The sequence below is a fragment of the Polyergus mexicanus genome, unplaced genomic scaffold, assembly GCF_030449975.1.
Source record: "Polyergus mexicanus isolate NDT 795.1 unplaced genomic scaffold, iyPolMexi1.0 SCAF_25, whole genome shotgun sequence".
NCBI classification, from domain to species: domain Eukaryota; kingdom Metazoa; phylum Arthropoda; class Insecta; order Hymenoptera; family Formicidae; genus Polyergus; species Polyergus mexicanus.
The window spans coordinates 4,907,458-4,935,356 of NW_027223345.1; the positions used below are offsets into that span (position 1 = coordinate 4,907,458).

Sequence of the window (27,899 nt, forward strand, 5' to 3'; positions counted from 1 at the left end):
GCAAAGAGAGTAAAGATTTCTTTATTCTAATTGGTTAATGCAATGCTTCGAAGCATCTCTAGTGTCTTCTCGACCGCAGCCATTGAAATGCGCCTTCTCGTATAAGTTTGGCATAAACGTGGGGGATGACAGAGGGCATTGTATGACTTTTGTCTCTTTTCTTTTTAGGTTCTTGAGCACTTCCGTTGCGACCTTGATCGAGTACGGATGTGTTTACGTAACGCGTGTGTCCTTATTTTTGAATTCTATTCTCCTCTTCTAAAGAGAAATTCCTTCGGTAGCATTCTATCAATAACCCGTACCTAAATAAAATTTCTGATACTAACCCACAACTTCATCTCTATAACATTAGCACTATTTATATTCATCGACTTGGCCGTGTGGGCCTGTGTATCTCAGGCCCGGTGTCATTCACAAGAAGAAGAAAAAGAATAAGTTCTCTTTGACAAGAGCCATATATGGCTTGAATCTCTAGTACTCCAGTCTCCATTCTGACATCACTGTTCGCAACAATCATCACTTTGACAGGTCATAAAACACAGATAACTTCAATTTTAGTAATCTTCTATTGTCAATATGTGCAGTGACTTACTTAGAGTTCTAATAGACACAATGAGATGGAATATCACTTGCAATTTTGAAAATTTCTGCGGAAATTGAGATAAAATATATAAACACTGGAAAGAAAAGGAGTTTTATATGCAGGTAAACAGGAGAACCTTTTAACCTTAAGTTTGACAATTATCGTATCAAATTTAATAAAAATTTTTTTCAAAAATTAGAGTTCAGCTAGTAATTGGACGCTCGACGTCTGAAATAAGATAATCTCATCGTAACCTACATGAAATAGAAACAGAGAGGGGATGGCAGAAGAGAATGCAACAATGTCTAAATCAAAAGACGAGGATATAGAGAGCAGAGATATGGATATCAATTGTTATTTCAACAACGCAATGCCTACGATTTTCGATGAAATCGTCGTACCTAAAAAGTCCGACTTTTTCGACGTACAATCAATCCCTGTAGGTACAGTTTCAGATTATGGTCCTTTGTCCGACATCGCGTCGGCTAACTCTTTCGATGCAGATACCCTGCCAGCTACGTCTTTATTGTTGGACGCGACGATTGATCGAGTTGAGCACAATGCATCGAGTGACGCGCACCGAGATGCCTGGATACCATCGGATCATACGCGAAAGATATTACGGTCCATCGCGACCTCCGCAGCTGGCGCGAGTCACCTAGACCGTGAAAATCTTACTATGCCCGGACTAGCCGTGCAGGGCGACATGCCGGATTTGATTAAGAATGCATCTATCCATTTTTTAGGCGAGGATGAGAATATCCATCGGAATGTGCTCACGGCGTCCGATGTGACACAGGATGAACGTGGTCTGAGAAATCTGATACAGGCCGGTTGCTATCGAGCAGCGGTCAATCTGTCCGGCAGACTATTGGCTATCTATGCCCAAGGTTACGGCAAGATCAATCAACCTAGTAAGCATACGCCTCATTCTCTGCAGCTTTGGTATACAAGGCTCTCACTGTTGGTCAAATTGAGACAGATGGATGTGCTGGAAAACGAATCGAAGCCGTTTGGTAATCTCGATAAACCTGACATGTACTTCACCTTTTATCCGGAATTATACGGCACTAGACCAGGCTCCATGGCATCGTTTGCTTTTAGATTATTGTTGGCAGAGATTCCCTTGTATTATGATAAAACGAAACAAGCGTTAGATAATTTGTATAAACTTTTAGCCACCGTCCATCAGATTATAGCTAATTTCCATGCCGGTCTTAGCGGCGAGGGAACACACCTGAAGATTAGTGACTCTGATCAGCGCGAGGCTGTGAAACTATGGACAGCTAGAAAAATCAGGATTCTCATTTCCATTGTCAATTGTGCCATTGGTATGAGAAATTATATTCTTGCGATAGAGATATTAGAGGATCTGTGCAAGCTACCTAATTGGACCGCGGAGCAGATAGGTATTTTGAGATCGGCCATAGGAAGGGTGCATTTGTTCCTCGGTGATGTGTCAGCGGCGGAAAAGTTTCTCGTTCGTGGTAATAAGGAGGAAAAGACAACGAGTGTCCGGGAATTAGTGGATAGCGGACTAATGGCAGTCGCACAAAATGCCTTTCAAGAAGCCTATAACTATTTCCAGTCGGCGTCCGCGATGGATCCGTCCAACATAATGTTGATTAATAATATGGCGGTGTGTTTGTTGTACACCGGCCAGTTGAAAGCGGCGGTTTGGTTGTTCGAAAGCATCGTCAATAGAAATCCATTGAAAAGTCTGCAAGAGCCTATCTTATTGAACATGTGTACATCGTACGAGCTGCATACGACGCATTGTAAGCAACCGAAACTGCACCTATTGCGACAGCTAAATAGATATAAAGGCGACGCGGCCGATATTCAGTGTTTAAAACTAGCTATGTAATTTTAGTCATGAATTCTCACTGTTAATGTTAATGTTACATCTTGAGACCTGAGCCTGTTATTCTCATAGAGATTATAAGTTTGATTGTATAGTTAATTAAAACATATGTTTAACTGTACAATTAACTATACAAAACTAATTGAAGATAATAAGATTGTAAATTTTACAACAAAATTTTTTTTAACTTACGTTTTTATAAGAACTTGAGAAAATTATTCTAACAATAAATTGAATTCTCTTGCTTTCGAATTTAATAATTGATTTTATTAAGGTAAATATTTAATTCTCTTACGTTTTCTAAGATTAATTTTTTCAAATTTGGAAGATCATTGTTGCACTTTGATTTAAAAAAAGTTATACATTTTTTAAATACTAAATACAATTGTGTACAAACTGTATTTGGATTCGGATAACAAAATGTTAAATTTCAGGAAAAATGTAAACGTTGTGATATTAATAATGATAAAATATACCTAATGTTTAGTTACACATTTCTAGACTTTTCGATCGCTAAAGCTTTCAATCTCACATCATGTTGCTGATATAACATGAGATATAACATGCTGTACTTTTTCACGTTATCCACATGTCCTCTCTATCCGTATTTTGTGTCTCATTATGTGCATGCTCTGTGCGCACACGTTTCAGGGTCATCGATCGTACAGGAAACAACAGCGGGACATCAAAGTAAAATAGCCTTTATTACATCGTGAAACGAGGACAATTTAACGAATGTTTAACAATTGCTATAGTTTTCTCTTCTCACACTCTCTTCTTCGCTCTACTTTTCTCGCGTTTGCGCGTGTAAACATGTACGATTTACGTCTTTCCTCTTCCTTCGTCTCTCGATTTATCTCCCGCGTTTTTTTTTTATTATTACTTTTTTTTTTTAGTCGAAAGAATACGAGTATCCCGCAGCGCGTTTTCTGAAAATATATATTATGTAATAAAATTCAGTATGTTTTTGCTATTTTTTCTCTTTTGTGTTTATAACATGCGTTTCGATCGTTCTTTCTGCGCATCGGTTTCTGCGTTCTTAGTTTCTTGCATCGTTTCCTCGTTTTTTTTTTACTTTTCTATCTTTTATTTTTCTTATTTTTATTCTTTGAAACTGGCTTTTTAAACTGGCTAATTTACTCTTTCGCGCTCACTCTCTCTCTCTCACACTCTTTCTTATTATCGCGCGATTACATCGTAGCATATATTATTAGATTATTGGATTCCCAAACTGCACTCTCTCTCGCTCTCTCTCCCTGCAGAAAAAAGGCACGAACTGGCGGAAAAGTCGGCCTAACTGTATAATATTTTCATTTATTTATTATGGATGGAACTTCGTGTCTCACATACATTATTTTTCTTTATTTCCTCTCTTTCCCTACCGTCGTCCCATGGGCCTCACGGCGGTCTCGACCCGTTGAATAGTTAGTGCCGCGAAAGTTAACGACATAGTGAGCGCAGCGCAAGAATCTCCGCATATCGATTATAATTCGCGATATATCAATTAATTAATTTATATTAATTAGTTAACTTGTATGCCATTATACGCGCCCATCTCAAATGCCCATCGCCGACGATCAAATTCGGTAAGATCGTCCTTCGTTAGATTAATCAGAGTATTAATTTTAGTTCTTTTTTTACAAAAAACAATATTTATTTAATACAACAATATTAATTTTAATCAATTTATTTCAGCCACAACGAAACAAAAAAAAATAAAATAAAACATTTCCCACGTTTTAAACATTAAATTGTAGACTATTTAAAATGAAATTAATACCAGAATTCTTATGCAGCTACAATATTATTGTATGCAAAAAAAAAAAATCAAAGTCAGAGCCGTAACTAGAATTTAGCAAAGGTGAATTGTTACTTTTATCAAGGATGCACAAATATATTTTTTCGAGATGATATCACTTTTAACGTATAGAACATTTTTTTTTTTTATTATTTTGCATTGAACGTTTTATAAAAGAGATTACGGTTTCAATTTATAAAAGATAATAATAGAAACTTCTATATACAAACATATAGATATTTAATTTTTTTAAATTCAATACTTTGTTACTTATATTCTATTTTAAATATAAAATATAAAAAATAAAGAATTATATCAATTAGATTTGTAACAACAAAAAAATAAAGCTAAATAAGGTTTCAAAATAATTTTTGAGAATAATTTGCTATCAGTAATTATTTTTATATCGTGTATCATTAATTTTGTTTATGAATATCTGGCATAAATTATAAATTATCACTACGTATGCAAATAATTCTAATTACGTACTCTGATTATAATTCATAATGTGAAAATATGTAAAGCTTTGAAAAAATTGTTAGTTCAGCGATAGCATATTTAAAAAATGACAAAATTTATCTTGAAAATATTACGAATAAAATTTATACGAAATAAATTCTATGGAATTAGTTGCTTGACGAGTTTTAAAAATCATTCGTTTTTTATCATTAAATTACATATTAATTATAAAATTACATCGTTTGGAGCTTGCGCAACAGGCACTACATCGCCAAAAAGAGCCTTTCAAATTATATCTTTCTCTCGTTCGAGTACGTTTACGCTTCCTCGTATTACAATAATATCCACATCGCTATTTCTGGCAATTAAATGTAATTTTGTGTATATATATTTAATATATAATATATACACAATTGTGTGTGTATATAGTATATATATATATATATATATATATATATATATATATATATATATATATATATATATGCCATTTTATAGTAAATTTATCTTTTTTTATATATGTCTACAATATTTATATATATTTATGTATACTATAGTGTAATATGCTTACGCGCCGTCTAATCCCTAAAAAAGAAACGGTACATTATTGTCTGCGGTATTTTTTTGTTTTCGAGTATTTATATATATAATATATACAATTCATTTTTGGTATTTATATAATATATAAGTCAATGAAAAGCTCAATGGCGTGACCATGTAGTATTCATTGAGTACAATAAATCTGAAAATTTTCGTACACTTCACGAAACTCCTTATATGCATAATCGATCCACGATTTATTTCACAGAGAAGAAGAAGAAGTGGAAGAAAAGAGGATATCTCTGCTATGTTTTTTTAATTGCTACTTATCAGGCAAATTTGTATTATTTTATTCTTTACAATTAAAGAACTTTAGCGAACAAAAATAAAAGCGAGGATGGTGCAATCAAGGAATATCGTGAAGGTAATTCTGCTCTCGACGACGATGTCGCACTAACATTTATGTAATTTTTCGTTTATCTTGGCAACACTAGGCAAGCTCGGTCGTTCACGGAAGGCATCGTATGGTGCTTATTAAATCGTTGCTTCAACAATCATAACAATTTTCATCGCTCTTATCTTTTCCCTTTTCCGCTTATTATTTTTCTAGTTATTATCTTCGCTGTTGTTTTTTTTTTGTTTGTTTTATCTCATTATTGTTCATTCGGGAGATAATGTCGATGCACAAAAGCAACTTACATAAGTTTTTTTTTTTCGTTATTCAGTAGTACGTACATATATTGAGGCAAGCGGATCGCAAAAACTCCCGAATCAGAGGAGAGAAATGTAATATAATATTTTATATATATATTATCTATATACGTATATATATAATATTGTCTTCGTAAGTTTCCTGCCTTTTTCTCCTGATGTCCTAAACCTGATGTTGGTCGTGAAGTCACTTAGTTACTCGAAAAGCGAAGATTTTAATTGTGAAGATTGACAACGATATAATTTCATTGAGTTCAAAATTATATAAATTAAACTCATCGAAATTATATCACCTTCAATTCTTAATATAAATACAAAGCAGAGAGAACGACTCGAACATTTCGATTACGTATATACTTAACTCAAAAGAAACGAGATGCAGAAGTTACAAGAGACTCGAGGAAATAAAGTTTAACATTAATAAAATAAAAAATTAGAAAAAGTTGAGCAACGAAATGTCTACATTAAAAATACGCATTAAATTTTTTTACTAACGAATAGATACAGTTAGGAACTTGTAACTAACTTGTCGCTTGTAACTAAATAAAATGCGATTAAGAATCGTGTTGCAAACGGTAAACGAAGGGGAACGAGCGAGAATTAGTTTTTTTGTTCGCACCGATATATAAAGAGAAATTACGATAATTCTATGTGTCGGATGTAAGGAAGAGATCCGTTGCAGCCGAATTAGGTCGCTGCTTGCGATCGATTAGTGTGTACTATCTCGTATCCGTATAATATTACATTATAATTATATAAAAATATATTTCTTATATAATCATATATTAACACTATAATAAATGAGTATTATTAAGCATTATATCTGCATTTTTCATCTTTCTTTTTTTTTTCTTTCGTAGAGTGGTAGTGGTAAACACGATGCCTGTCGCGGATAACCGAAGCTTCTACACACACGAAACGTCAAGGACGTACCGGTTTGCCGTATGCCGCACACACACTGGCACAAAATTTCAATAATACGGTAATATCTGTATCTCATATTTCTTTCTCATCTTTCTTTATCAATAACAATATCACTTATCACTTGTAGTACTCGTGTAAATAAAAAGACGCATAAACTGTTATAAAATACATTCTCGAGTATTATCAATCTGTAGAGTATATATATAATATACGTTCTTATCTATACGCGCGTCCGAACGAATAAAATCATATAAACGTCATAATATAATAATTTTAATAGTACAATGTTGGAAGCATTTAATATCATATTTAGGTGTAATGGTTATTCGGGCCTCGGATTTCGGTGAAAAGATTATTGCGAGGTTTTAATGCACATTATCCTTCGTCGCACCTTTTCGACATATAAGTCTTTGCATTTTCAATACAAAGATTTCTTGTACAGAATATAAGATATCTTTGTATTTTCAATACAAAGATACGAAAGATGGAAAGATTACCTAATTATTTGGAGATATTCTTTCCAGAATTTCCTTTATAAAAGTTCTTTTTTCGAATTTCTATGTTATTCAGGTCCATCGAAACTATCGATAGACTATCTATAGACTCCCCAGATGAAACGCACATGTCGCACGCTTCGGGAGGTTGTTTGTGCTATATTGCAGAAACAAAATCGGGACTTCGATGAAAGGTGTCACACGGTGTTATTCGTTGCAAGAAGAAAAGCGATAAATAAAATGAAGAGGCCCTGAGAAAACGGATCCTCGCGGAATGTGTAGCGCATTTTACTACGCATTTGTATTGTCTCAAACAATAATCACGTTGTATTATAGGAATAACAACACGTCAACTTGCCACCTTGTAAGTACAATAGAATTAAAAAGAACATTTCTCGCATGACATCAATCACCGACCCGCATGGCCCTTAAACTCCACGTTTTTCTCTTTCTCTCTCTCTCTCTCTCTCTCTCTCTCTCTACATATATAATAATGTATAATAATAATAGTAATATAATAATAATATAGCCTTTTTTTCGTCAAGTGAAGTTATTCATTATAAAGAGGCGGAACATGAGATTCTAATCTTCGTCTTTACGCCCGACGAAGTTTTTTAATGTTAAGCTCAATTAACAGCTGTACTTCAGATATATTTGATTCGGTAAACTCAATATATCTCCATCTTTATCTATGTAGAACGAGCACTCGTTTTACACGACGCGCGATCTCCATTCTCATAAATCCGGATTATCTTCGGAATATAAATTTTAGAAATTAGTTATCGAAATACAGACATGACGTCACTTCGCAAAAATTGTTTAAAAGATGAACATTCTTGTTTATCACTGAACATTTTTAATTCGTCAAACCTCGTATATTATCATTAATTTTGCGAATGGATATCGCGCTCTTCATACGGACGTGGCTAACAAATTTGTACATTAATTAGTTTTTTTTATTATTGTCATGGTATATATAATATTTTGTTAATAAAAATACTAAAATATTATGTATATTATATAATATATATATAATAGATTATTGCATTATGCTTTTTTGGTACCGTTATATGCGTTTGGTTTATTTGTCAACGCCACTTATCGCGAGTAGTTTCTTTTCGTTTCTATTTTTTTTTTCACCGGTATCGTTTCTTTTTTTTAAATCTAAAACCGGTTGATACACACATGCACACACATACAATACAAGAGAGACGTTACGAACGTCTTTCATATCTCAATCACAAATTCTAACATACATGTCGACCATTTTCGATCTCGCATCGCTTAAACCGTTTTTCAGGTTTCTCTTTTTTTCGAAGTACGAACCGATCATCAATAAAATGCCACAGCTTTGTAATGTGATGTCACGCGTAGCATCTTATATATATTATAGCTTTGTGTGAAACGCGATTTCGCGCGGCTCCCTTTAAAGTCCATGCGAGAGGAAAGTATGAAAGCGTTCAAGCGTTTTCTTATAAAACGTGGAAATGTCGGAGGAAAAATTCACACACAAAAGAGGGAGAAGTTCTAAACGTAAGAAAAAGAAAGAACTGCATATATTATATCTAAATAATCGAGCGAACTTTGGATGAGCAAGTGGAATATTTCTATTCTCTGTAGGGCTTGCAATAAGAGTGACGATGATTCATGTGCTGGCTATAGGAGCCGGAGTGAGAGAAGCGCTTTAGGCACTTGGAGCACTGGAAAGGTTTTTCGCCGCTGTGTAGCCGCTTGTGTTCAGTCAGATGATGCTTGTGCTTGAACGCTCTTGGACACTCCACGCATTTGTACGGCCTTTGCCCTAACATTTATCAATCTTATTAACATTCGTTCGTAACAAATTTATAAACGCTATAAGAAAAATCAGATTTTTTGCGATAAATTAAAAAAAAAAAAAAAAAAACTAAATGCGGAAATATCAATTTAATTTTCAATAATATGTATAATTAATAGAATCTTATATTTTTCAATATATTAAATATTCTTAATTGAACATTGAAAAATTGTAAAAAAAAAAGAATTGTCTGTTTTCATTAAAAATAAACTGTTTCTAAATTGGATAATGGCTCTCGTTAAGATCGTAATAATAATAAGTATAGTATACACACCGGAATGTTCATACTTGTGTCTCATAAGAGAACTGTGTTTGGAGAATGTTTTGTCGCATCGATCGCAGGAATAAAGACCCTGCTCAGTTTCTGCTGCTACAGGGGTTGCTTCCGATTGAGGTGCAGCTTCACTTTTACTTTTCGCATTTATTTGATTTTGACTCTGATAGAGATAATGCATCAATTATATTATTTATATAAAATTTTGATTGATATTTTATTTTTAATTATTACCTTTGTGATTATCTCTCCATTTGTAGGTGTACGCTTTGATTCAATAGGATCAGTAGCAGTTTCTTCATCTATGACAAGAGGCGAATCCTCGAGATCGTCGTTGTCCACGTTCGAGATTGAATTATCATCCTTCTGCTCGCAAGGAGACGAGATATTTCTACTCGAAATATCACTTTCTTTGGTCGTTGATGCAACAAGTGCTTCCTTTTTAGACAAATCCAAAGGCTGCTCGATAATAGTTTGATTTCCCAAGGCTAAAGGTACCAAGGCCGGTGGCATTTTTGATTCTCTTCGATCCCTGGCCCGAGAATTTTGAAACCAAACCTAGAAAATAAATATATAGTATATATATGTCTCAAACATGGTACAACAATTACTGATTAACAATTATAGATTTATTAAATATTAATAGAGAGAAGTAAAATAATCAATATTTTTAATCTTACCTGTACCACACGAGTAGGGAAATTAATACAATTAGCAATCATGATGATTTCCTCCTTTTTAGGTCGTGGATTGATGGAATAGTAACCTTTCAGGATGGCCAATTGTTCATCATCTATAAGCGATCTAGCTCTAACCCTTCTACCGTTGTCGTTATGAGTGTGGTTGCCCTCGTCCTCGTCCTCTGAATCTACCTCAGAACTGTCCTCCATCTTTCTCTTATTGGATGATCTTGATGTCGGGTGATTGATATTTTCTAATTTCGCGGCCAGACCCTCGCTTTGCGAGTTGTATTGGTCTAATGCGGCCCAGTCTGGACATTGTGTCATCTCACTGGACATTTCGCTATCTTGATCCTGTACACGCAAGTAAGATTTTAATGTTCAAGTCAATTTCATTTCAAAAGCCAAAAAAAAATCTATTTTACATAATATAGATATTAGAAAAATCTACTCAGATTCATAAATTAATTTATATAATTATGTTACTATTAAATCTGTCAAATTTATTAAGAATTTATTTTCTATTTCTTACTTTTTCATTGTTTAATTTTTAGAATTATAAATTATTGTTATTTCAGTATACAACATTTAAGTTTGTCGCAAATGTATAGCTAGATTAAAATAAGAAAGATTTCTATTAAATCTGATTACCTGATAATCTTCCTCAAGTTCCCGTTTCATTGTAGCCGGAGACGTGGAGAGCTTTCGCACATTCGCTTCAAGTAGCTGTTTCGTCACGGAAGTATTTACGGTCTCCAGAATTCGGCGAACAGCATCGAGACTCTGCATTGGATCCGCTGGCGCGGGGGACTCCTTACCCTCAGTGCCCTCGGTTCCCTCGGAATCCGCTGTCGATGGACTCATCACTTCTCGATGCGTCTCAAACTGTTCGGCGATTTCGTCGAGCCGTTTAGAGTGCAATTGGTTCAGCAGCTTGCCTATCGAAGACTGCAGGATATAATTTCCGTACCCCATCATCTGAGGCAGCAAGGTCGGCACGTCATAGATACCTAAGTATTAAAAAAACAGACTTAAGATAATAGAGAATGAGATATGTTTTATTAAATTTTCGTTTATGGATTTCTTGACAAATCTTTTTTTAGATAAAATATCAAGAGATGTTATCATATAATTACTCGATTTTCAACTTATCTTGATTGAGATATTCAAAACTAGGATGAATAAAATTTATAATCTATAATGCGCATTTTTTAAATATAAAGTTACATTTAAAATGAAACTTTCAAATTATAGATTGATCTATCATACTTTTGCTTAATTTTTGAACACCTCAAATATTTCTGTAACCGAGTTTTTTTTTGTTTTTTTTTTTTGCTTTTTTTTTTAACTAGACATTTACGAAAACGCAAAGTCTACTAAAAGTCAATTAAAAAATATCGCTATGTTACCTATTTTTCATTTGAAGTTTGATAAAATAGAAAGAGTTTTTTAATTTCTTATTTGAATGATTTATAAATAAAACTTTATCTATCGTTATCTCGATACTTTTTCGTAAAAAAAAGTATATTTTTTAAATCGCCTATTAAATTCGCAAAAAGTAAAAGATGAAAGAATCAACAAGAGAATGTGTAAATATAGTAACACACACATACATACATACGCACACGAGTATAAATAAATAAATAAATAAATAAATAAATAAAAACATGACCATTATAACAGAATTACCTGCCGCAGCTTCCCTTTGTATTTCTTGATAATCCGACGGTGACAATTTCGGCAAGATCGGTAAAAACGTATTATTATTAGCTGTCAGAAGATCAACCTCGCGTCGTCCAGATAACGGTTGATGCGTTTTTTTCGATCCCCGATCGACATTACTTATCGTATTTTGTCTTGACTTTTTTAGATTCATTATTAAACACTTCTTTGCCGTCATATGGCTCGAATATGAACCAGAATGAGAGAAACGTTTGCCGCAATTGTCACATTGGAATGGCTTCTCACCGCTGTGAATGCGCAGGTGTTCCTGCAATGAAAAAGTCGAATTTTAAGTTAAAAGCAGACGTTATTAAGTTTGTATATTTTTTTCGCGCGATAATACACAAAAAGATAAATTTACAACAAAACAACAAAAGCAAATATTAAATTTAAAAAAGATATTAAAAATAGTTGGTTTATGATATAGTATATTAATGATATAAAATAAATAAAATATAAGAAATAATATAATATTAAAATAAATAATAGTAAAATAATATGTATTATAATAGATCATTATAATAACAAAGTACCTTAAGGTGATGCTTGAATTTGAAGGCCTTCTCGCAATGGGGACACTTGAACTTTCGTAAAAGGGCACTTTCGTCATGACTAATCATGTGCCTCTGTAACCGGTAGACGTTGGCAAAGGTTTTGCTACACACTTTGCAGGACTGTTAAATTATTGAAAAAAATAATTGTAATATATACATATAATTGTATAAGAGGATATATATTTCTTAATAAGTATAGCTTTCTTTTTATTAAGTGTCAATTATTTTTTAATGTATTGTATTGATTTCTCACGTGAAGATCTTTTTGCGATGTTTGTCCCCATTTGGAAAATGAATTTAAACTTGCTTGATAAATCTTATTCCCTAAACAACTTGAATCGAAAGCTTAATGAATGAAAGCTTAACTTGAATAAAAAGCCTACCATGGTTGTTATTTGCTGGAAATTATTAACAATCCTTAGAGATGGAATAAAAGTACGATTTATTTGGATATCACGTATGTAATTTCTTACATGTAATCTTATAGCTCAAACTGCATTCTATTGACATGTGTTATTTTGTAATTCTGACAGGTGTTGAAAATAATTTAAAACGACAGTAAACCGTTCAAATTCTTTGTATAACTAAACTTCTTCGAAAACAATTTTTCGCACTTGTTTTCTAAGTCTTGTTTTCTTATTACTTCGTTATTCTTTGTATTCGTGTTATATTTAATTTATCAATATATGTAAATATTATTCTTATACTAAAAAGAACTGATTTATGATTTAGGTTTAAGATAACTTGTCTTGAGAACTTGTATTGATTAAATTGGTACGTATGTTGAGATTCAAAATTTATACGATTCAGCTAATTCGAAATAATTTGTTTCATCACAATTACAAGGAACATCGTGTCATTTATACATTTTATACATTATACATTATTGTATAAAAGAGATGCTATATCAAATAGCAATTATAATAGAAGATAGATAGATCTTTAGTATAAACTTTCTGTAGAAAGGTACTATAATATTAAATATATATCATATATGATGATTTATATAATTTCGCATATTATCAGAGTATTTTCATAGCATAAATTGCTTAAAATTTCTTATCTGTAGATGCTTATTTATTTATTTTCTAAATTGCTTTTGATATACTCTTTATTTACGCTGAAACTTTTGCGCATTGTCTATTCTGAGACTTACATCAAAATAATAATAATAATAATAATAAATCAACAAAACTGATATCTTCTATTACCCTACTTAAAGACATTCTTATTCCCTTCTCCGCGAAAATAGCGTGTGCGAAAAGCAGACAAGCGGCGCCTTTCAGTGAAAAGCTGGCCCCCGCTTTTGGAGGGGTATAATCGATAAGCTCCCGCGCAGAACGCGAACAACCAAGCCCTGAGCAGCGAGTGTGTCCTTGACGGGTCATCGCGATCACTCACCACTTGGGAGAACTGGGCGTTGAGATCGTGCTTATCGATGGTATAGGACGTTTTGTGCGTGTCCTCGAGATGAAGCTGCAGGACACGGACGTCCCGACATAGGATGCCGCACTGTGGGCACCTTTCGCCACTCTGCCGCTGCTGCTGCTGCTGATGCTGCTTCGCGGATGATCCGCCCTCGCTGTCGCCGCCACCATCCCCGCGCGTTCCAACGCTACCACCACCTCCATCTCCGGCAACATCACCACCTCCTGCGGTTGGCGCTTCACCCGCGCAACCTCCGCCCACCTTTGTATCCACGACACCTGCGTCGTCCTCGCTGCAGCCTGTAACACGCGGACACGTAGACGGCTTTTGTATTTCTTCTCGGTAGCGCGCCATTTGTAAGAAATACACAGATCAAACTGTATGCGTTAAAACCGATATTGCGAGATTCTATAATGTGTATTTAATATCTTTTAGTAATTTTTTTTTTAATTTATATTGAAGATAAAAACCGACATAATTTCGATAAATTCGAAGTCCGGATGTTATAAACACAGTATGTTGTAATAATAAACATAGAATAATCTATATGTATTCTCGTACAAGGAAAACATACACGAAACACATTTGATGTAAAGTATATTTTCGTATCAAAAATTGATTTATATTTTAATCCTATATTAATTTTAGTTATCAGATAAAAATGCGATTTATCTCTTAACACTACCAATTTTATATTACATTTATTATTTATATTTTCATGTTATAATGCTAATTAAATATCTAAAAATTATAATACCTAACCCAGTTATTAACTAATAATTTAAAAATTAATAATAATTTCAATAATAATCAATTAGAGATATTTGTAAAATCGCATACTGATATTTCTCTTTGCCATAATATGAAATATTAATGTTCCAGCTCTGTAATGGAAAGCTGTACATTCGAGGCGAGATAGCAAAATCGACTATCCGAGATTCTTCGAGTTGGCACGTGCAAGATTGGCCGCGATCAATCAACAACGCGTATCTGGCAGTGGATATCGGTTTACACGTGGAGCTAATCTCGACTACCTTCGTCAATTACCAATATGCATGGCGGGTCATCACATCGGTCACATAATCCCCAGCGTGGCGCACGTGTACGCGACGCGGAACGCATTCGCTGAAAGTATTTACTGAAGAAATAAAGAAGAAAAAAAAAGAGAGAGACGCGTGCGCGATGGACACAATCGAACTACATAGATAGATATAGGGCGTAACGCCAGAGAACGCGGGAGGAAGAAATATGCCATGAGCGCTGCCAAATGTTTCGCTGCATCGCTATTAAGTACAAGTGCATCCGCAAGCACCACAATATACATTCACCACAACGCCCACTTCGATGATCGAGGCAAGGATGATGCGTCGTTTTGAAGAAGTAAACGATTAAGAGAGAAATATTTATAATACCGATTAAATCGTATCATATGGATCTTTCAAGAATAGTAAGGCGAAATATATATCGCGAAATTAAAGGTAAGTTAGTCGGTTGGAAAATTTGAAGGACATTCTAACGAGCATCCTGTTTATTTTGGATATCGCGACAAGTAGCGTTCTATATATTTCATTAAATAGATAGATTATAATACGAAATTTGTATAAGTATCTTTATAAAAATCTATCTCTTTCTATTTTATTTATAATTTATAGAATCTTAAAAAACTAAGCATACACACGTTTTTTTTTAAATATGTGTGTATGTATCATAAATAAATTTCCTAATTAAACATTGACATTGTTGGTAATATACTGCAAACGAACAAGGTTCAATAAAATATATAGAATGCCGTTTTTCTTGCTTATGTTTCGGCAAAATGATTGTAGATTAATATCTACGATATTATTTCAATTGACGCATTATACTCAAAGTTAGTAAATTTTATAAATTATATAGAATATTCAAAAAATTTGGTTTATTAATATTTCAAAATTTCTTTTCTGCTTTTTTTTTTTTTGCTCTTTTCAGTGAGTTTAAAAATTAGAAGGATAAAAGAATTTTTTCTAATCAGGTGTGGATTATAGCATGGAAATCCACTTAAATTACATCGCTTATTATTAACGAATCATTAAAATCGCATATTGAATAAAAATGATGAGATAAATTAGGCTTCAATGGAAAGATCGAAAATTTTCGTCTCTTACTACCCGCAGCCTATTCATTTGCGTCGTATGGTTGCTTCTACTCTGCCATTGTATGTGCGCGGCACATGTGTCATGCGTGTAGGGTGGAAAGAGATCGACGATGACGGCGACGAACGGGAGAGAAGCGTGTCGGACGAGCATCATTGTTCGCCGTTCTCATATATATTAGGTGTGTTATATGTAGATGTAGGAAGGGACAGAAAAGCGGAACGGGGTGCGCGTTCGCACAGAGTGATCTGTATGGAACCCGAGAAAAAGTGGCACATGTCGGTGCCGCTCGAGCCTGGGTAACTTTTCGGGTGCGTCCATTGTCAACGAGACCGGATTTAAATGCCCCCGACGTACGCGAATTTTCCACCGATAATCGCACACACTCGCGCTAATCCGATATACCGACGCCGACACATCGCGCTGATCGCGACGCATTTAACCACTTGGCAGCCACGTCCGAATTGAATTCAATCGCGATACATTAATTTATAATTATTTAATTCGTAATTAATCCTACTCGTTTAAAATGTCGTGCGTAAACGATTAATCAGAAAAATATTTGGTATATTATATATAGGGATGATGAAAAAGATTGGTCTTTTATCCTTTTAATTTTAAAATTCATTAAAAAGAGCGAGAAATAAATTTTGAGATATTAATAAAGCAAATTTTTTGAATTTTATATATAATTTATAAAATTTACTAACTTTAAGTATAAAAAGTTAATTGTACATACATGCAAAAGCATAAGTTCAACTTAAACTTAATTTAGTTTTAATATTAATCTTCCAAAGTGTTTGGATAAGGTTCAATTCATTACTATTAATGATAAATAGTATTATGTATTTCGACACTGACGGTGTTCCAAAAATGATTTAAAAACATGGGTAAAACAAATTTTATCTCTGCTAGATTTTCGATATAAATTTAAATGTGAATTTTACTACCTATGACCTATTTTCTAGCAAATGGATAACTCGCTTATCGATAACGAATTTATCGAAACAGTTCTTTGGCATCGCAGCTTATCGTATCGTTTTACATTCTAATAAAGATATGACGTCCGAACATGTCAGATCGTTAGGCATGCGAGATCCCATACAAACGTCTGGAAATGCACAGAATTTCTCGTAGCTATGCTTGCGATCGTGGACGATGTGAATCTCACACCAGGCATATTAATCTCGCGTAGATAGATAGATAGATAGATAGATACGTATAAGTTGTGAGCCGGTTGCTGCGAAAATGCCGGCCGTAATGAGTCGATGCGTGCAAGTTCGTACCCTATTGTAATTAACATGCTCTTACGCGGTAACTTCTCACAGTTATAAACAACATGGGGTAACATGAATTATACAGATACTTAAAAAAAATCTTCCCTATCTTATAAGCGTGTATAAGATAAACCCATACATGTTTTTCAATTAAAAATTAGGCTGCACGCAGTAAGAATGATCGAGAATAGTCATAAAACTAAACCTACTCAAAAATTCCAGATTCACCAAAAATAATAAACACACTATTATAAATAATAAAATAAGTAAAAAGATATTATAAACCTATATTTTAATAATAATATATTTTTGAGATTTATATAATTCTAAAATATACGAGGATAGGATGTTATTACTCTCTTTTTCTCATTTGTGTTTCAATTAATTATTGTTACAAGTTGAAGTAATCGTAAGTTAAATCTAGTTATTGATTAATGACTTCGTCATTCATTAGATATTTTAAATATCGTGATAATTGCGTCAAGTCGCTCGAGTTTGAAAAATTAAAATCTTAATTGTGATACTCAAAGGATAAGTATGCGATTTAATATTTTCATTTAAAGGCTAAGAAAAGATTTGAATTTTAAAGTGCCATGAAAAAAAAAAAAAAAAAAAATACACGGTCACACCGGTCATTTTGAAGCATTGATCAAGCTAACGGGGCAAACGGGAAGTCAGCTGTATCTCTTTAGAGATCACGTCTGCTCGCTCGCGTCTTCCACGAAGACGAACTTTGCTCGCCGTGAGGCCGATAAGACGTCGAAACGGGTCAGAGCCGTGACCTTTCTTGCCTTCCTATGTACGCGATCCACGAAGCTCGCCATCGTCGCCGAAGCTACTATGTCTCTTACGCGATGTAACATTTTTTTATTGCGGATCTAAACACTATATCGAGCGTGTCGAAACGACGATTTTGCAATTCATCTATCTGCTTTTTTCATACGAAAATGATAAAAAAATGTTCCTTGCCGTAAACGTAGAAAGCTTTTGCTGAGATAACGTGTGTTTCGAACGTATGATAAATTTTAATTGTATTGAATATATGATAAAATTTAATTGCCTATTTTTGTTGATAAATTTTAATATTGTTTCGGGTTAACGCGTATAGTAAATAATAACAAGTTTAAAATAAAAAATTGCACATCGAAAAAGGAGTAATTGAACAGTGTAGAAAAATCGTCCTATAAATGGCAGATAAAAAAATAAATAACGAATTGTAAAAAATTCGTATCAAACTTCGGGAATTATAAATACAACATTGCAAAAGCATCTCAATATTCACACACAAAAAAAAAAAAAAAAAAAAACTTTGTCGAACCGCATGACGGTTAATATTCGACGTAATATTCAATGCAATTTCGCCATCTTCGCGCTTCTCCTGCACAGGGCAAGGGTTAACTTCGCCGCGAGCGAGTGAGTGAGCGAGCGAGCGAGCAAGCAAAGACGCATCTTCCCCGCGACTCTTCTCGCGGGGAAGAGACGCGCATATATAAATGACGTCAGTGGAATGTGGAAACCGAGTATAGCAAATTGCGAGCAATACTGTGCAATCTCGGATAGCTCGCCCCGAGAGAGCACTTACGGCGACACGATGCTGGGCGTGCTGTGTTGTGTTGAATTGCATGGCAAAAAAAAGTACGATTAATAAAGCCACCTTGTATTTCGCGTCGCAATGCAGCATCGAGAACGTGCGACAAAATATACTTCTCTAAATTAATGCTGAATAGTAGTTCAGTATGAGAGTAGATTATTGAAATACGAGTTCTAATAAGTAACACGAGTTTCTTGTATCCCAAGAAACAGTTTTCTATTATTAATATCTCTTTCTTTGTTAAAATTGTGCTCGCAAAAATGACATTTCTTTCATTTAGGGCTCATTAGAATAATTATGAGAAAAAAACATACTATTTAAATATCTTTTAGTATCTAATAACAATCTGAGTATATACAATATATATGTATATGGTGTATCATTTTATTAAATGATTTAACTCGAATTAGGCGATTTAATTATTAAAACTTTTATTTACTACTAATTTTATAGAGAATTTTATATAAATTTTGATAAACAAAAAAATCAAATCTTTCAATATATTTATCAATTAATTTCTATTAATATATATTTTATTTATACTATATAATTTTATATACACAATACATTATAAATATCTTAAAATCTTTTAGATGATTATTATTTCTCATTGAAAAATATCACTGAATCATATTTACGACATCATAATCTTGAATGATCGTACATTACTTTTTTTTTTTCCTTTTTGAAACGACGCGTAACCTAATTTTGTATAGTCTCGCAAAAGCACGCGCGGATCTATTCGTGGATGAATTTGCAAGATGACATTTCATGGGATTATCTCCGCAGACGACAGTATCAATTGTTCCTCGAGAGTGGGTAGCTCGCAACACGCGATTCTTGCGGAAGTCTCGGAAATTTCGCGGAGATGACCAAAGAAAACATAATGGCAAACTTTAAGATAAGAAAAGCGGACACGACTCTTATATATATATAAATATATAAGTAATCTTTTATAAAAATTTTATCATTATTTAAATAATAGTTTTGAAGCTTGCTAATTTTTAATCATTTCTCTCGCCCTCTCTCTCTCTCTGTCTCTCTATATATATATCTACTCGTCGGTTTGCATACATTGGAACAAACGTATCTTTTGAGATAAAAATAGAAATAGTTAATGTCATCGCGACATCGTGGAATAAATGGCGAATTATCGCGTAACTATCATACGATTCTCGTGAATAATACGGTCGTTCACATTGTCATTACTTATACGCTTGGTATGCATATCGAAATATTTTCTTGCGCGTTCGTCTCGTGTCATCATGTGGGAAAACCGCAATTTCCGTTTTTTTTTTTTTTTTTTTATATTAACACTAATACATTTATGATTCGGCGCCATCGATTCCACGATAAGCTTCCAGTTACTCGTTTAAATGCGCGTTCCACCGCGTGATATATACATCTATATATGGCATCATTAGAACTATACCTAACTTAACCGCAATAAACAGATATTTTTAGATATTACTTTATTCGTTTGTTTTATATAAATGTCTCATTTATATACATTTATATGTAGTACGTTTTAAATTGTTTTTAAGATTTCTGTATTGTATATTACTAATTATTTCTATACTACTTTATTAATATGCTTACAATATTATTTGCACCATTAATATTATTTTTGTTCGCTCAACCTTTGCATAATAATTATTTAATTCTAATTAGAATAATTAATTTAAATTTATGAATATGGTAAAACAATAATCATAATTTTAATTCAACTTTTGGAAATAATGAAGAAAATTAATCATATATTAATTTTTATAACCGTTCACTTGCTGACGACTCCTCGTATCATCGGCATGCCGATAAAAGAAAGAATGATCGGTAGGCAGGGCCCTAAAGAGCAGATCGGAGGATAGGCGCGCGCTTACGTCATCCGACAACGTGGATTAAGCCGTAAAGGCGCGTTCGCACGGCGCCGAAGATACGGACGGGCGAACGGACGAGATCCCTGGGTCGCGTGTGCGTCGCTGCCACGGTGCGAAGTAAACGATTTCTCGGAGAGGTCATTGAGCTTGATAGGGCGCGGGCGGCCGCCATCTTCCAGAACGTTAAAACCACTTCGACGCGCTCTCATGAACGAGCGAGCGGCGCGGCGCGGTAATCCGCGCTGTCCTACCAATCAAAATTATTGAGCAACCGCACGACGTATAAAGCTGGGTTCTACGTGCGAGAAGAACGGTGGAAAAAAACACGCCTGAATGATCTGGCACTATCGTAACATCAATGAAGGAGGAGGCAAGATGGTGGATTGCCGAAAGAAAATCATGTATACATATACATATATGGTTGCGATAAATTTACGGGGAATCCCGTAATCCATGATCTCTTTCTAAAAAAATTTTTAACGATAGAGTTTCTCCGATTGATCTGGAATTTTGAGTTTTTTTATTTTTTATTTAAGTGAAGATGTTGAGGAACATGCTCATCTCACTTTAAATACGACTTTTAAATACACAATATGATGTATTTTTATAACAAAGTTCCAAATAAAAATTCTATTCTTATATTTCTAATATGATAATATTCCATTCGAGATTAACCGCAGAATATTATTTATTTGCTTGATTTACGAAAAAAACCTTGTCTTTTCCCAACCGTTTAATAATTTGGAGACTATTGATATTTCAACATATTAATTATCTATAATGCAGTAAGATAAATATATTTGTAATCTACGATGATAATGCGAAAATATATAAGTAAACAGATCAATTGAATTCGTTGCAAAACAAGATACGTATATATAGATGAAGTTAAACTATTCGATTATCGTAAACGTCGTAAATGAAATATATTATCTGCGAATCGGTTATCTACGAGAGAAATACTTATGTGTTTCTCAATTATATATAAGAAATAAAAAATAAATGTACATATAATAATATTGAATCGAACGACTTTATCTGTTTGAAGTCGCGTGAATCGTTTTATCTCGTGTATGTAGGACTTTTTTCAGAAGATTCACGCTGTATCCGAAACCAAAAAGAATACTTATTACAATATGTCTAAAGATCGATAATTAAACAGATTTTCATACAAGAAAAGAATAAAAAAAAATGCGTCATCAGAATTTGTATTACTTACGTATCGTTTCTCTTCGTATCATGAAAAAATTAGTTTTTTTTTTTTTTTTAACCAGATCACTAATTGCATATATAGACTACAACTAACGAGAGAAAAAGGGTTTGAAACACGATACAATAGCAGTATATTAAAAAGAACAAGCTAAAAAAAGTACAAAAGATCGTAAAACACAGGTATATCCAGACTTTGTTAGTTATATTCATCACGAAACATATGGTGAACGTTGATCTTCTCACAACGCACTTTTTCTCGTCCACATGCTACATAAGCAGTGTCAAAAAATCGAACCTTTTCCGGAAAAATACATCGATGAAGTAACGTTAAAAAAAGTCTATTCGCGATCAAATTTCTCGCAAAATGTAACAATTAATTCTAACTCGTCGTTTTTTCGTAATCCCTTTTGTATTTTAATTTTCTTGAGTACAATTTTCGCCGATATATAAATATGTGAAAATGAAATCCTTCTCTGTACCGTGATAATAAAGCACAAAAATACGTAAAATTTTTACTTGTATTATCGGGAATTAAATTCTCTATAACGACGTGTATTTTTATTTCGTAAATCATATATACTTATATTTTTAAGTATAATATAAATAATAGAATTTTTCTTATACATAATATTTTATAAAAACTTACGTGCTTTATTTCTCTATATTTTTTTTTCTTTATATCCTTTTATCTAGAAAAGATTCTTCCGTTTTCTCTGTTAATTTTTTTTTTTTTTTTCCCTTAACAAATCCCAAAGTTTTTATATAAACTCCGCACTTTTTAACGCATATAAACGATCTATACATAGAAAATTGTTTAAACTTAACTGCATTGAAACAAGGGCGCTTTTCTATGTAACGCCTAACTTTTGTTTGGCGATTGTAGCCATAAAGACGAAAATAAAAGCCAGCGCGTATTCGAGCCAATATTAGGAATAGTTAAATATTTTCGTACGGGGCACGACTTCGTTGCTACCTGACTCGATGTGTAATCGCCGGTCACACATCCGCGTCCGCGAACCATATCATATACGCGCGTTCTCCGCTGGCGTTTGCTGCACGAGAAACACGCCGAGTTGATTTTTGGCTTTTCGCGAGTTTCGAGTTACGTGCCTCGCCGTTCTTACGAGACCAAAGCGATCGCCGATTCCGAATCGGCTAGGACATTTCTTTATCTTTTTGTTATTCACAAAGGCAGAATTCTAACTCTTATCAGGATAATTTTTTTAAATCTAAACATACAATAGTAGTCTTTCTATACATAATTATTCTTTTTAGATAAATCACGTTCTTTAAAAGTATTAAATTTTAAAATCTCGTATTGGAATATTATTGTAAAAAATAGTTAATATGATATTTTCAAAACGATACTAAAAGACGATAGCATTTCTTAATCAAAAAGTGCAATGTCTTCTATAAAGAAAACCAGGCTTCTCTTAGTTACAATCAAGCCACTTGAAAAATCGTTTCAATATTCTACAACTTGGTTATCACTAGAGAGGCGAAAATTAGAGGAGATTACAGAGATTACAAAGTTGCTCCTTCAAGGAAAAGAATGATCCTGATGTATGAAAGATTCTTTTAAAATTGAATCGTTCTTTTTTATATATTCTTTCTTACATATACATTCTTCTTTAATCTTCGAAAAATCAAGGAAGATTTTATTTACTTGTAAATATCTTTTTAACGAAAATGATGCATTAAAAAATTTTGCTATCGCAGTATATTTGCACAAATGAAATTAAAGATAAATTAATGTTGATTTAGAGCAAAGTCAACACATTGAACTTTGGAGATTCCGATAATTTCATCAAAGCGTAATTAAAGATTATGTATCAATGTGTAACTATAAATGTGACCGTTATTTCGTCTGAGAGTTTCTTTCTTTGACGATACATAATTCCCTAAATTGTCTAAGAAATTAACATTTTGCATGTATATCATGTGACAAACATATCTATACTACAGCATCAATCTATAGTAATCGTTCAATGCCAATAAGAGTATTTTCTTTCACTATATGACTATATAATCCACAATGTAGCGATATGCGACTAATCGCGCGTTTACGAATGGCGAGCATTGCGATGAGCCGACGACCAAGGTCCAGATAAACTGACGTGACGTATAGTGACAAGAATGGTAAGATTCATTACCGACTAAATCGGCCAAGGTGGATCTTGCGCCTTCCATCTACACGACACATATACGTGCAACTGCATGTGTACAAGGTAAAATGAATAAAGCCAATAAATTGTGGACGATGTTGTGCAAATATGAGTTATAAATTAGAAAATTAGAAAAAATGATATTTTATGTACAGTAGTCGGGAAATTGAGAATTCTGATCTTAATTTGAAACACTCGGTGCGATAATAATTACTCGAGAGCGAAAAAATCAGATCGTTGCAAAATTCTTTGTATCAAAATTTAATGGAAGTGACTCGAATAATTTTTTTTTCACTTCTCTCAATATGGTAGTACCTTTTTATATTGAGATGATTTAATTATCTCATAGTATAATTATTTTTATTTTCCACAAGTAAAAAGACATTATCAAATTGTTCAAGTTTCATTTTAATCGGGTTAATATATATTAACGTTACAGAAAAATATTGAGAGTTGTACAAAAATTTGATTTTTCTCAGAACAAGTTTATATGCGTCAAATTTTATTATCGCTTATTTAAAACTGCAAAACTGACGAATCAACTCATTTTTACACTCTTTTACTATAACTGAATGATTTTTGTCCTCTACTTTTGTAATTTTGCGCGAACTCGTGAAATTCGTGAAAAATAGAATGGCACGAAATATAAAGAGAAGATTTTTCCCGCAGGAAGATAAAATCCGGGGATGACGTTACGTCGGTATCGATTTTCACGAAATGCTAGACAGCGGACAGTTGACAGTAGAGTCAATCGCAGATGCTGCCCCGTCCATTAAATGCCGCCTTATATCACGCAGGCGATATAGGTCGCGCACGTGCAGCGGCACGCGTTCTGCGAATTTTCCGAGGCTCATCGAGTTGAAAACCAGATGACGAAGTTATCCGCGATGTTTCGCATCGTCCACCTACACGAAGATACATCGAATTTCTCTACAAAGTCTCTCGCGCGCGGCGCGCTTTTATAATTTCACTCATAAATTTTCTGATTCATATTTCGGATTGATTGATAAAATAATAATAAAATCGCGTAACACAATGTAATTTTAACGTTATCGTTAACATGTACAAGATGTGTCACACTTATTAAGCCAGCTTTTATAACTACAGAATCTTTGATCAATTTACTTTTAAAGTTACAGCAGTTTTTTTTAAAACACTTAAATTTAAATTTAAATTAATTTTAATTTAAGTTTAAATCTTATTAATTTTAGTTTAATTTAACAATTAAATTTAAATTAATTTTTTAATTTAACTTTTTTTGGAGATTAAGTTTTCAACAGCAAATTAAAGTTTCTCATGTTCCTCATTTATTTTCAAATAAATTTTGATTGATTCAAGAGAAAGAGGAATATATATATATATATATATATATATGGTTATTAATGTGTAACGTTAAAAATTAAAATATTACTCGCTTACTATGTAATTGATATTTTCTCTCGATTATCTGTTAAAGAAGATTTAGTTAAAAAATTTATGTAACTCGTTTATATAGTAAATGTCTGATATGTATTTAAATTTTTCCTCCCAGACATGGGTAGTCATCATGTACAATCAGCTATTCTCATCTAATTAGACGAAAGGCATTCACATATATATTTCAGTATATTTTGATGTGTGTGTATATATATATATATATATATATATATTTGTCACACAGTAAAATTGATATTCTATTTCCCTATAATTTTTTAATCACGGAATTTGGAAAAATTTTCGCCGATTCACCATTTCGTTGATTGTTTTTTCAACTTGCAACTATTTTCGACGAGTAACTATACTCGTAAGCAAGACTCACCCTTGAACGAATTTCGGACGAGAGTCATGCTCATATTCGTGCGAGCCGGTGCCTCGGGGGGGTTACGTCCGGCGGCTCCTCTTCCTCCTCCTCTTCCTCCTCCTCCTCCTCCTCCTCCTCCTCCTCTTCCAGTTCCGGCCTCGGCTCGTCGACGTCGCGGCCAGGTTCCGTTCTCCGGCGTGACACGTCAGCTCGATCTTCGCCTCACGACGACAAGTTCGTTGTCCATCGGCATTCTAAGGCACAGCGGCGCATCATCATCGCTGCAACTTCTCTTTCTCCTTTTCGCTTCTCTCCGCGTACTTTGAACCGCTGCCCTCGCAATACTCGATCGCGGACAGATCCACCGCGTTATCGCTCTTTTATTACACGCTCATCTATCCTCCCTTCGCCACTTCGACCCTGCGATCTGTCGCGGTACGAAATACGGACTGAGATGAACCGCTCATCTCATCGTCGCGGATGCCGATTCGGAGATGACGTAGGGCGTCGGGCAACTCGATCGACGGCTACGTCGGCCACGAGGAGGAGAACGACGCGCTACGAGGCGACGACGATGCGCGACCAATACCGGCTACGTACATTGAAGACACGTGCGTCGCGTAGCACAAACAATCGCTATCAGGGCCGCGTTATCTCTCGCGGAGAATTTTAACGGAACGTGGCTGTTGTCACTGTCGGCGAGATCAACAAGCGCTTGTCGCGAAGGATCGAGACACGGAAACGTAGAGGAGAACGCGCGATCCTGACGGGACGGAGAATTCCAGTCGTCGCGAAAAGCGCCTTGTTCCGCTCCGTTCTTCTTCTTCTTCTTCTTCGAAGATGAGGATGCACGATCGAGATGCGAGAAGACTCGTCAAGAGATTCGTGATCGGCGATGAAAGAGATGTAGTTTTGTGCGGTGAGCCTTTCTCGGAAATTTCAGGTGAGCTTCGAAACGTCAGTCTCAATAGTATGTCATTCGTGGTTACATGAGTATCCGTCGGACTCTTTCTCTCCTTCGCGTCTTCCTTCGTGTCTCGTTGTCGAGACGGTGGACGGTTGAAACGCGACGATCGCGGCCAACTACGCTTTGTAAATAATCATTGCACTCCCGCGCGCGTACATCTCGCGAGATCGGGCGGACGCGTGGAAACGCCGAAGAGAGAGGGAGAGAGGGAGAAAGAGAGGAAAGGGAGAGGCAGCTCGATGCGTGTACCCGGTATATATCCACGGGAATATATCGCGCACAACAAAAAAATGCTCCTTTTTCTCACTCTTCTTGTGCCGTTTCCTCCTTCTTCTCCTCTTCCATCTCCTTCCCTTTTACCTCTTTCTCCTTCACCTTCTTCACCACCTTCGCCTTCTCGATGAAGACTCTCCCGTCTTCGCACTACGGGAGAAAAAGAGAAAAGGGAGCGCACACTCCCGACTGGCGGATCTCTCGATACGACAGAAGACGGACAATGAGACGGCGGGTAATTACGCGCGCGAGACGAGACAGAGAAGAGGGAGGCGGGAGCGGAGGGAGGAGGGGGAGGGAGGAGAAAGGACACGACGCGGATATATGATACACGATAGGAACGAGAGATAAGGGAGAAGCGAAAGAGTGTGTAGAGATGTAGAGAACGGCGGTGTCAAGACATAATAGAGCAGAGTGATAGCGAGGAGCACGGAGGCAGGTAAACGAGGCCGAGAAAGAAACGATTTCGGTGCGTTACTAGCAAACCTCGCGCCGAGTAGAGAAGCCAGAAGCACCACGGTATAAAACACGATTCCCTAACTAACACACACGAAGACAGATCGGGGACTGCTTTGGAGTTTACTATAGGATGGGACGGATGGTGATGGCGGCCGTGTAGCTTTAGCCAGCCACCGCCCCCATGCTTCTTCTCTCTCACTCGCTTCATCTCTCTCGAGAGAGAGCGTGCCCGCGCACCCGCGCGAGCGTCGCTGCGTGTTCGCCATCCCCTCCATTTCGGAGTCAAACTTCCTCCCCGATA

At 34.8% G+C, this 27,899-nt stretch overlaps 2 protein-coding genes and 1 long non-coding RNA gene across 5 annotated transcripts; 2 read left to right on the plus strand and 1 right to left on the minus strand.

The window, feature by feature from the left end:
* The first annotated feature begins 157 nt into the window (after positions 1-157).
* On the plus strand, positions 158-9,215 carry LOC138943199 (trafficking protein particle complex subunit 12). Of its 3 annotated transcripts, XR_011448421.1 has the most exons (6): positions 158-705; positions 783-2,361; positions 6,816-6,937; positions 7,450-7,737; positions 8,674-8,906; positions 8,994-9,215. XR_011448421.1 is itself a non-coding variant. In XM_070313793.1 (2 exons), exon 2 carries the CDS (start codon positions 864-866, stop codon positions 2,448-2,450), a length of 1,587 nt encoding a protein of 528 aa, XP_070169894.1. In that variant the 5' UTR covers positions 159-705; positions 783-863; the 3' UTR covers positions 2,451-4,279. The 3 variants fall into 3 exon arrangements, 1 of the variants encoding a protein (XP_070169894.1); XR_011448420.1 differs by lacking the exons at positions 8,674-8,906; positions 8,994-9,215 and having other exon boundaries at positions 7,450-7,847; XM_070313793.1 differs by lacking the exons at positions 6,816-6,937; positions 7,450-7,737; positions 8,674-8,906; positions 8,994-9,215 and having other exon boundaries at positions 159-705; positions 783-4,279.
* Zfh1 (Zn finger homeodomain 1) lies at positions 3,133-27,899 on the minus strand. The gene is made up of 9 exons (XM_070313792.1): positions 25,918-27,899; positions 13,839-14,164; positions 12,417-12,557; positions 11,851-12,151; positions 10,813-11,171; positions 10,162-10,515; positions 9,716-10,039; positions 9,482-9,644; positions 3,133-9,174 (listed from the first exon to the last, which is right to left on the minus strand). The coding sequence occupies exons 1-9, from the start codon at positions 25,949-25,951 to the stop codon at positions 8,981-8,983; spliced, it is 2,196 nt and encodes a 731-aa protein (XP_070169893.1). The 5' UTR covers positions 25,952-27,899; the 3' UTR covers positions 3,133-8,980.
* LOC138943200 (uncharacterized) lies at positions 9,728-15,413 on the plus strand. Its single transcript, XR_011448422.1, has 4 exons — positions 9,728-9,975; positions 10,224-10,527; positions 10,848-11,152; positions 14,748-15,413. It is a non-coding gene; the product is annotated as an uncharacterized lncRNA (long non-coding RNA).